This window comes from Camellia sinensis, chromosome 5 (genome assembly GCF_055761805.1).
Source record: "Camellia sinensis isolate YWXY chromosome 5, ASM5576180v1, whole genome shotgun sequence".
NCBI classification, from domain to species: domain Eukaryota; kingdom Viridiplantae; phylum Streptophyta; class Magnoliopsida; order Ericales; family Theaceae; genus Camellia; species Camellia sinensis.
The window spans coordinates 84,905,026-84,916,215 of NC_138965.1; the positions used below are offsets into that span (position 1 = coordinate 84,905,026).

General features: G+C 39.4%; 1 protein-coding gene across 1 annotated transcript; it reads right to left on the minus strand.

The window, feature by feature from the left end:
* Positions 1-9,515: 9,515 nt before the first annotated feature.
* On the minus strand, positions 9,516-10,835 carry LOC145791504 (uncharacterized). The gene has a single exon (XM_082871859.1). The coding sequence runs from the start codon at positions 10,833-10,835 to the stop codon at positions 9,516-9,518; it is 1,320 nt and encodes a 439-aa protein (XP_082727985.1).
* Between the last annotated feature and the right edge of the window lie 355 nt (positions 10,836-11,190).

Sequence of the window (11,190 nt, forward strand, 5' to 3'; positions counted from 1 at the left end):
TTTGGCCCATTCATTTATATCAAAACGACCTTTGGTCCAATTATTCATTCATGTCAGACCTTTGTCCATAATCCCAATTAGCAACTCATAAAGCTTATAAGGGAATACACAATTGGACATTGATAAGCTTTCGAGTATTGATATTACTCACAATGATCGGCTTGTGGATTTGCCCTGGAACTTGACCCTACACATTTCATGAGCACAAAGGGTCACTAACAGTTCAATCCGTTCTTTAATTCACATATCTCTCTTTAGGCTTAATTCACATTTCATTTGCTCATTTACAATGCTTAACATATGCCTAAGAGTGCTTACAAGTGAAAGAGAACGGAAAACAGAACACAGAATGCATGAACGAAATTTCAGAAAACAGGGTCCCCGCTCGAGCGTGAACTTACCCGCTCGAGCGGACCCTTAAGGCCTGCAAAAGTACTGGTTGCATGAAAAATACGCTCGAGCGTTAAATAGGGCGCTCGAGCGGAAGTCCTGTTAAAACAGCTCCCACGCTCGAGCGTTAATTACCCCGCTCGAGCGGACATCAAGTCTGCAGAAAGGTACTGGGAGCCCGCATTTCCCGCTCAAGCGTCAGGTTCCCCGCTCGAGCGGACCTCAAAATTCTGGAAAACCCAGAACTGTGTTCCTGAGCTTCATTTCGACTTTCAACCAACAATCCATGCATGTTATGGCCCAAATTACACATTTATACATGCTAACATGCTACTAATACAAGATTACAACATCAGGAAGCTCAATTTCGTGATTTATCTACATGCATGTCCCAAAATATCTCAAACCCATCACCAACATGCTCAAATTCAAACATTCAAGACTTATACCCCCATGTTTTGTACATGCATGCCCATTTTGACTTCACATTCATTTCAAACAATGCAATTAGTGCACATTGCTATAAGATTCAACAAAGACATGCTTGCATGTGGGATTACACTACCAATCTTTCACAATTTCACAAATTACATGCTAGATTTTGTGATTCCATAGGAATTCTCTACATGCATGCTCATATCAAGCCTCAATTTCAATAAAACCAGCTCAAATCATGCTATTGATCACCACAACTCTTGAACACACAAGATTACACATTAACTCATGGATTCAAGAATCAATGCTTACCTAGAGGCTCAATTCTTCCAATTTATGGTCAAGTCTAGAGTTGCCTTCAAGACTTCCAAGATTTAAGAGCAAAACTTTGATTTCCTCCCCTCTCTCTCTCTAGTTCGGGTCTCTCCTCCTCTAGAGAGTTTAATCAGCCCCAAAAATGAAATAAAATGAGGGAGTTGAATGCATAAGGGTCCCATATAACCCCACTAAGCCCCATTAAGTTAATATCACATATTGGAGCACCAATTCGTTAATTAATCAATTTAATCTGGCCCGAATCAGTCTTTCAATTAAATTTCACCGTAGGCTCTAAAAATTATGCCAATCACAATGGCGTAATCAATTTCGGGTTCTGTGGCCGATAAGGCCCTCAATTAAGTTTCCAAAGCTAATTATTCAAACAGATATTCCTACGGTGAACAGATAAAACTTCAAAATCACATAATGGCACACAAAATCATGGTAAACACATAATCATACTCACATTAAGGACCAATTAGAATATTACGGGATAGGGGTATCACAGTTTCTTGAAAGAATGCCACATTAATGTGCCTATCTTTTAGGAGCCTTTTAATTCTACCCCTCTTCTCAAGCTTGCCAATACCTCTAACATTCCAGGATATAAGCTTCATAAAGAGACAAATACACACTCTGAACATCCCTCAGCTACTGCGCTTACATCTTAGCCTTACCCTCCTTGATAATTCTTTCTTTGTCCTTGAGTTCCAGATCAATGATCTTATCTAACACTACATCTTCTTTCCCTTAAAAGTTTATTCCGAGCTTTTGCCCCAACTGAACAGTAGCTGCAGCTTCTTTGAGGAGAAAGCTATGAGGGCTTGAATAGCCCTCAGAGAGATCAAATTGTGCAAGGGCAGCAACAGTTAGTCTAAAGATAACCGGTTTGGAGCTATGTTTGCTGATAGCCGAAAGGCGAGCAAAACGGGAGAAGCCCTCCATCTGTGCCTTTTTTCTCCCTGGTTTCTTGGTGTTTCGCAAATCAGTGAGGGAGATAGAAGATGTTTTGACTTGGCCTTGATCGTGTAAGCTCAGAATTTTCGACCCACTGGTAGATATACTAGTATGAGGCCTAGGGGGATTTAAAAGCAACAGTCCATTTGAGGTGGGCCTGATGTTCTGAGCTTCAAATGGGCTTTGGGAAAACTGCTCACGAAGTGGGGAGCCCAAGTCCACATCAAGAAAGATGCCAGGCCTAAGACCCTCCCTTGGTCCACTAAGGCTTTTGAAAAAACCAGCTGTGGAAATTTGCTCTATACACCTCTTCGACTTATCATTGCACTTAGGACAGGGTGCACGCTCCTCCATCATTGCCTCTCTTACACCTACAACACTAGGCCTGTTGAACTCCACATCACACAATGACTCTTCAACCTGTGTGTCCACATCTTCTTCATTGAGGCCATGAGTAGGCTCCTTCCTCTTTGCCACCTCATTGAGGGAAGCCCCAGCACTAGACAGATCACACCTTGCTGCCACCTCAGCTTCATCTTCCTCCCCCTTGAAACACTCCTCAGAAGGAGAAGCTTCCACTACCTTGCAGAAATTGACGTTAGAGCTGCAACCTTCCACAGCTGAATTATTAGAGGACTCCTCTGAGCTGCCAAAGTGATCTTCATAGACAAAGATTGGGTGTAGTTTTACCTTGCACTCTAGGTTTATGGTTTTGCCGATGGGCTCCATGCACGAAGTAACAACTTTGATTTTGGAGTAGGAAAATGATTATGGATAGCTTATATCACCCTCCAGATAAAGAATGGTCCCTCACAAAGTGCCAATGTTATTTAGTGTGTTTCTGTTCCAGAGGTTTAGGGGTATACCTTGGCACCTCAGCCACACACATCTTTCTTGCTGTATATGGACACCTGGGTTCCACTCTAAGACAAACAAACTCCAGGCTTGAAAGCATTCCTTGATATTATGAATATTGGATTTCAGCTCCTCTTGGGATTGAAATGTCAAGATAACATCACGGCCTCCCCCCCTCTCTGACCACAACTTGGTGTAACCCCTTCTCCTTCAGGGCCTTTCTGATGCTGTGGATAGAATAATCAGAGTGCAATATGATTATAACACTTTCATATAGCCAACCATGACTATCATCATTGACTTTAATGGTCGTAGATGCTGATCTAGTCGTAGATCTTGTGTCCCCTTTTAGGACCTCGGCAAACGATTATGGCCAGTAAAAGGAAGTTTACACTTGCCACCGTGAGCACCAAAAGCCTCTCTGTTGGTCTGGGGCCGACCCCTGCTGTGCACAGCTCTTGCGTTCCTTTCATGAATGGCATATTTAACTTCAAGTACTCTGTCATCCACCAAGAGTCCATTTGCTTTCTGCATGGCAATATATGAGGCCACATGGCAGTCGTACCTCACAAAGCCGAATCTTGTGTTTGTTACTTTCCTTCTTTTGAAAGGGATGAAGATGTCTGTGACGATGCCAAACTCAGTGAAGAGTTTGAATAGAGATTTAGCATCCATGGAGCTAGACAGGTTATCCACAAATACAGTAGAAAGACCAGTCCTAGACACTTGCCCCCTAGATCCACCTCATCGCCATTGATTCACCACCGGAATCCATCCACTAGAACCTCCTTGCGTTCCTTGTTTCGCCATTCCTATACTAACAAGTTAAGAGCACTTTCCCTTTTTTCATTTGAAGTAAAATTTGAATGATGTTCATTCATAGCGAAACAATAACATGGCTTCCTTAAACATACCATACGTTTACATTTCGAATCGTAATTTTAAGTAACTTTACTACATTACTACTCACAGTTGGCTACGTGTACAAAGGTTTAACTCCTTCAAGGGTTGACCTACAAAAACAAGAACAAAGCATTGAACTTCCTAAGCATTAACATAACAATTCGGTTTCTAAACTTGCTTAAACGTTTTCCTTAAATTCTTTCAAGTGTTCTAACATTATTCTAGGTCTAATTCAGTCCTTATCTCACTTTCAAATGAGTATAAAAAGTGTTCTAGGTGAAAGAGGATTGCGAAACAAAAGTGCGTACAAAATAGGGGTGCGGGACCAAAACCGCACGTGTGGGAAGGTCGAGGCACGTGCGGGCTGCAAGTGCATTTATTCAGTAGCTAGCAAAATGGTTGCAGGGGAAAAACTTTCGCACGTGTGGGATGACCTGCCGCACGTGCGGTTCTTGGTTTCTCTGGCTGTTTGAAATTATGCATTTCCTTCCAATTGCATGCATACGGCTCAAGCTATAACACTTAATGACGTACAAAATTTATGGAAAATATGAACATATAAATATTTTTCAAATCAAAACTTTACTTATTTCAAGAATCTTGAACCAAATCTTTGAAATTTATCAAGAACTTCAAGAATTGAAAATTTTCCAAATCTTTCAAAACTTTTCTTTTCTTTCATTCAAAAAATGAATTTAATGATGAAAACTCTTGGAAATCAGAAGAATATATGAAGGTAAAGATCTACATGTACCAAAAACACCAAAACTTCAACCAAAAGATGGAATTCCTACGCTTCCTAGCATGGTTTCCTTCGTAGCTCAACTTCTCTTCTTTTTCTTTGAATTTCTTCTTTCCTATACCAAATTGATCCTACTTTATTTTCAATCTTAGACATTAGGAGGGTCTAGTACAAGAATTAGGGTTGAAATCTTACCTTGAAACACTTCTTTAACGGATTTTTGTTGAAGTTCTTTGAATTCCTCCATTTTCTCCCATTTTTCCTATTTTCTTCTCCTCTCTTCTTCCTTTCTCTCATTGATTCTACAACTTGGCAGAATTTTCCTCTCTTTTGTTTGGTTTGGGGCCTAAGGTTTTATTGTGTGTGGTGGGGCAAGAGATGGAAGATCGTTAGTTAGCTAATCTTGCTGACTTAGTTTAGCTAATCTAGTTAGGATTAATTACTCAAGTTTATACTTAATCCTACTTAAGTTATTTAATCCTAATTAAGGTTTACTAATCGTACATAATTATCACTAATCCTAATTAGCAAGATATCAAATAGCATGAGATGGTGAAGTTCATTAGACTAAGATCTTTCAACTCCTTACTTCAGGCATAGGCACATCCTACGATTTTCAAATCAAGTTCCAAGCTATCCCCTAACTCAAAACACATAACAAACAAGTCCTATTCATAAGTTTTCAAACTTCTTCTTCTCATCCTATTTCTAGCGAGTCCTAATTCGCACAAGTACGCAAAATATAGCATGAATGCATGAATAATAAAATATACAAGATGCATGAATGGTTTGGTTGTCACAGTGTCGCTCAAGGTAATACCCCTCATCTCTTTAGATTTAGTGAATAAATATAAAGATGTCAATAATATTCTATGTAATTTGATTCAGTTTCTGGATTTGTTCTTTGTTATTCTAAAAGAGTAGCATATTATTTTTGACCTATTGTTTTTTTTTTTTTGATCAGCAAAGAAAAATCTCATTGAAAGCATGAAATTAAAGGTACAGGAAGATGACATGCATCGAGAGAGATTCGGAAAGTACAGAATACCCCTACTACTGCTACTCGCATCCATATAACCAACCCCTTGGCCTTACGATTTTTTATTTTTTTTTTAAACAAAAGAGTTAAGAAGAACTTAACAAGAAAATAAAATACAAGACTCCCCACAAAATCAACCCACTCAACCCGAACCCAAAAACCAACACCACAACACCCAAGCTTAACAAACTAGCTCCCAATGTTGCTGCACTCCCAATCCACCTGAGCTGCCAAGACCACCATCAGCCTCTTCTTCCACTCTGCTGATTACCCCTTGCTGGCTCACCTACCCTGGTACACCATCCTTCTTGCCTCTGTAACCATCTTTTGACTCCAAGCTAGCAACCTATGAAGGCCAACTTCTCTGCAAGCCCCTGAACAATAAACTCACACACCCCCGATAGGACACCCACCACCACTTCTACGGTCGGAACACCTCCTTATAGAACACCCAACTCCACTCCACTTCCGATTCAAACCTCCGAACACTCACAGCAACCGAACACACCTGATGACGAACAAAACCAGCTGCCACTGCGGAACAGAACCCACTGCCAACTCCAGCTCCATGGTCGGACACCTCTGTTCTGATCCAAACTCCGAACACACCCGCTGCAGAAGCTCCAAAGTTAACACCCAAAACAACGACCAAACCACCAAGGCACCGCCATACATCTAAAAGAAGTTCACCCCTCAAATACCCACTCGAAAAGGAGCGCTCGAATGACATCTTAGATCTGGATCGAAAATCTGGATCTAGATCTGAACTCATAGATCTAAGATCTGGACTGAAACATCACCAAAGATCCGAACCAAAGATTCGTCCCTCAAACTCCCACTCGCACAGGAACGCCCGAATGAAACTCCTAGCCAGATTAGAACAACCGCTATTCCAGACCAAAACCGACCACCATCTACTCTGTTTTGACCCCTAAACCAAGCACACCCCCTGGTGAAACAAAACAAAACAACCCCAATGGGAGCTGGAACAGCAGTACCGAAACACACCTAAGAGGGAAAATAATGTGGGAATCAAGTTATTTTTGACCTATTGTGATTCTATTAGCTTGTGGATATATAGAATATGAAGCTGGTTTATAACAATGAATTGCAATGTGCAGGGAAAGTTGGTGTGAACCATATTGATTAAAAAAAGAACATGCAAAATTTTAATCGAAAGTCATTTGTATGAAGGTCAGTGCATTCCTTCTCATTCCATCTCTTGTTTTAACTGTTGTGCAAAATAATTTATCTTCCTCTTCCATGTTTGGTTGCTGCAAACATTGAGAAAATCTCAATGGCTTGATGATTTGCCTTCTTTATTTTTATTTTTTTTTTCTTTCTTTTGAACTTGCACAGTAGATGAAGGAAAAATAAAAGCGAATGTGTTGAAAAATAGGCTGATGTTAGAAAAGTGGCAGACCAAATTAACGAGAGAACTATGCTGCAGGTAATAATTGATGCTTTCGTTTGGAACTCAAAGTTAGAAACTTGTAGAAGAAATTATTTTAATAAGAAAAGACGATAGGACCTCAATAAGGTTTAGTAAGTATTCATCTCTTGTTTGATTGTTTCTGATTGGTTTCTCACTCATCTTGGGCTAGTGCTAGCAAATGAATGTGCTTCCTTTGCGGTGTCACCATAGTTGGGATCGTTAGTTGGGATCGTTAAGGTTAACTATGATGCTTAGTGCAATCCCCCGCTTTGTTGATGTAATTTATGCATGTTTTGTGTTTTTATATCAATAAAATTTTTTTTGCTGATAAAAAAAAAAAAAGAAAAAAGACGGACTTTCCTTGTAGGCTTTGACGGTGATACTCTGACTCAACCTTGTTGATGTGTTGAGCCTTCAGAATCAAAACATCCAAGTTTGTTGAGCATTGCAGTGTACTAGTGAATAGGATAAGCTAATTGTTTGCAGCAAGAGAAAGCATAAACGATTCAAAGTAGCATTTTTGTATGTTGTTGAGCTAAATAAAAATTCAATACAGTTTGTTTCCACCTAAATATGAACACAAGTGTATCAATAGCTTGTATTTGTACATGTTTTCAATGGTTCATAGAACAATTTCCTACAATTAGAGTTAATCAAATTGCTGAGAGCCAAGGAAAAAACTCACATGAATATTGTGGTCTGAGATATTAAATTAAACAGAAAAATATTGTACAGAATAATTAAAAAGCAAAATCCAGGAGCTTTACAATGCAAATCCAGTTTAACAATATAAAGGGAAAAAAGGAAAAGAAAAATTTGATCAATAGGATATATTTCGCTGTGCTTTGCAGTGGAGAAACATTTCAATACAATAAATAAAGAAAAGAAAAAAAGAAGAAGATGATATTGTCCTGCAAACCAATGCCAAAGTGAGAAAATCTTGAATCTGTCCAATCAAAAGGCGGTGTAAAAGAAAAAGAGAGACCAAAAAAAAAAAAAAGAAGAAGAAGAAAAAGAAGAAGAAGAAGAAGATGAAGAAAAAAAAAGATGGTCTTGACTGGAAAAGTGGCATCCCTCCATATATGTTAAATTGAGAAGATTTTAGAGGAAGCAAAGGAATTTGAGTCAGGTCTTGAACTAAAGCATCCATTTCTCCAAACCCACCTATGAAACCAATTGAATTCTCACTGCCACATATTTGCTCGCTTTCCTTCTTCATCCTGTCTCCTCCATTGTGCAAAATGTGCATGCGACTTTCTGATTCAGCACTTGTTATCTCATTTTTACCTTTCCTGTCGGTAGGTTTTCTGGTCAGTTGCTGGACCAGCTCTCGAAAATTTTCTGTATCTGTCTTTATGATTTCTGGTGCAAGTATGTGGATTATGCTTATCTTTGGCTTGAACTTTGATATCACATGTGAATCCTTGTGCATGGCTAGTTTAGAAGCTGCTGACATGGTACTACTCGGGGGTGGATTCATCTTCTCTTTTATGGTAACAATGTGTGTGTGCGTGCGCGCGCGCGCGCGAGAGAGAGAGAGAGAGAGAGAGAGAGAGAGAGAGAGAGAGAGAGGAGTCTTTTTGTAGGCAGGAGACTTAAATAGATGGAAGATTACAATGAACTGTCCATTAAAAAGTGACAAAAAATTCCTTTTCAATGCGACAATTAGATGGTTCATCTCATCACTTGCACGTCACGGTGGACGACCATCCGTATCCATGTCTAGATGTTCTAACTACATAATAAAATATAGCTTAAGTTTATGATAATCTATCATATGGAGCAATGAACTATTTGTTTTAGTACAATCCCTTTTATTCTTAGAAAAACAATCTTCTCTCAGAACTGCTTAAGTGATTATAATTTTCTCTGATTCACCATCATATGGTTTTCAATGCCGGCATTCTTTTTCTTCTTTTTTCTCTGTGTTGTTTTGTTTTGTTTTTTTTCTTCCTCCTGTTCCATAAACTAGTCTTAGGCAAATATTGTTGTTTATGTTTTGTGCCACGGTACTATTGTTTCATCCCCATATTAGTGCATTGGTGAATGAAATGTCATAGATACAGTTGCTCTTAGCCCTTGGTAAATTCGTTGAATCCGGATCCTTTAGAGTGATTTTTTGTAGAGTGATCTTAGAGTGATTTTTTGGTATGTAGGCATGTAGATGATTGTAGAGCTTAACTGAATTAATTTAATATTGACTTACATATTTTTTTTTTGATCGGCAAAAGAACACTTTATTGATGAATCACATATACAAAACATATGATAGAAAACATCAATAAAGAGGAGCTTGGAGCTGTAATGAGCTCTAACCTCCTAGTTGGTGAGAGACCAACACAATACAAAAACAAACAACTGAAAAAACACCCATCCAACACAAAAACAAACAAACTGAATTGACAGCAGCACAACCACTTGAGAAGCAGCACCAGTTCTATCTAATAGAGCAGATAAGGGCAAAGAGATAGCTGAATCACCCTTTCATCTCCAACCCCAATAGACTTAAATGGACCATATAAACTTGGCCTATCAAACCATGATTCCGAAAACTGACGCTGAAAATGATTGAACACTTCGGTTCTTATTTCCTTAGGATCTTCAGTCAAGGCCCCATTAACCTCAATTGAGCACAGTGCATTCCTATTCCTCCTCGTGGAGGCCATGACATGGAAAAACTTGGTATTTCTATCGCCTTTTAATAACCAGTTAGCTCTGGACTTCTGCAGCCATAACCATTCAACCATTTTACTCAAATTCCATGCTTCACCTTTTAACTCCCTAAGTGTAGATCTCTCTGCATCAGTGAGTAATCTTTGTTCAGCCACCAAATCCAAGACATGTATCTCCTCCTCCAGTTGCTTGAGTTTAAAATCCACCTTGCCAAACACCTCAAGGTTCCATCTTTTCAGTGCTGCTTTAAGTAATCTCAGTTTCCGTAAACATTTGAATCCAGCCCAACCATTTACATGAGATTCAGCCCAAATTTTCTGCACAAAAATCTTAAACTGCGGATGAAGACACCAGGCATTTAGAAACTTAAATGGCTTTGGACCCCAATCTCTTTCGTCTTCCATCATTAATATAGGACAATGATCCGAGAGCCTTCTTGGTAATCCCCACAATTTAAAATTAAATTTTTGCAACCAATCTGGACTAATTAAAAACCTGTCCAGCCTACTCCATTTGAGACCATTCTGAGAATTACACCAAGTGAACTTTCTCCCCAACATTGGTAAGTCACACACTTCCAGGTTATCAATTAACTCGTTAAAGTCCTTCATACCACCACTTCTTTGAGAACAGCCCACCCTCTCAGATAATGTCCTAATCTCATTAAAGTCACCACCCAAGCACCAAGGATTAACAAAGCTTCTCTTCAAATTCTTCAAAGTTTCCCATAATCCCTTCCTATTAGCACCATCAGTCGGGCCATAAACATTCACAATAACACAAGCTATGCTTGTAAAAAGGGTGCCAGACAAAATAATAAAATACCTGTTACAACAGCAGTCTAGAAGTTGAAACACTCGTGGATTCCAGACACACAGTAGACCACCAGCTGCACCCTCTGAGTCCACAGCCATATAGGCCATCTGTTCCCCAGGCCAACAAGATCTGACAAATTCATCAGTTATAGCAGGTCTCTTTGTTTCTTGAAACAGTGCCACATCCACCTTTCTTTCAAATAGAAGTTTTTTGATTTTCCTCCTTTTAATGGACTTGCCTAGCCCTCTAACGTTCCAAGATAAGAGCTTCATTAAAACAAATTTACTCACCAAAAACTCCACAGCAGATACAGACTACTCTGCCTTACTACCCTTCTTACCCAACACCTCCTTATCCTTAACTTCCAGTTCCATCAATTTGCTAATTACTTCCTCATCATTCCCTTTACATTTCAGCCCTAGCAACTTCCCTATCTTCAGAGTCGCTTCTGCCTCATTCAGGAGCAACTGACCAGAACCCGATTTGCTTGCCATGGACAAAGAAATAGCTGCAGCTGCCGACCTAAAAATGGCCCCTTTCCTGAAATTCAAAACTGATCCAACCCCTATTTGTAGGTTTCCTTTTTTCTTCCTATGATATTTCACCAACCCTTTACCTTTCTCTTTT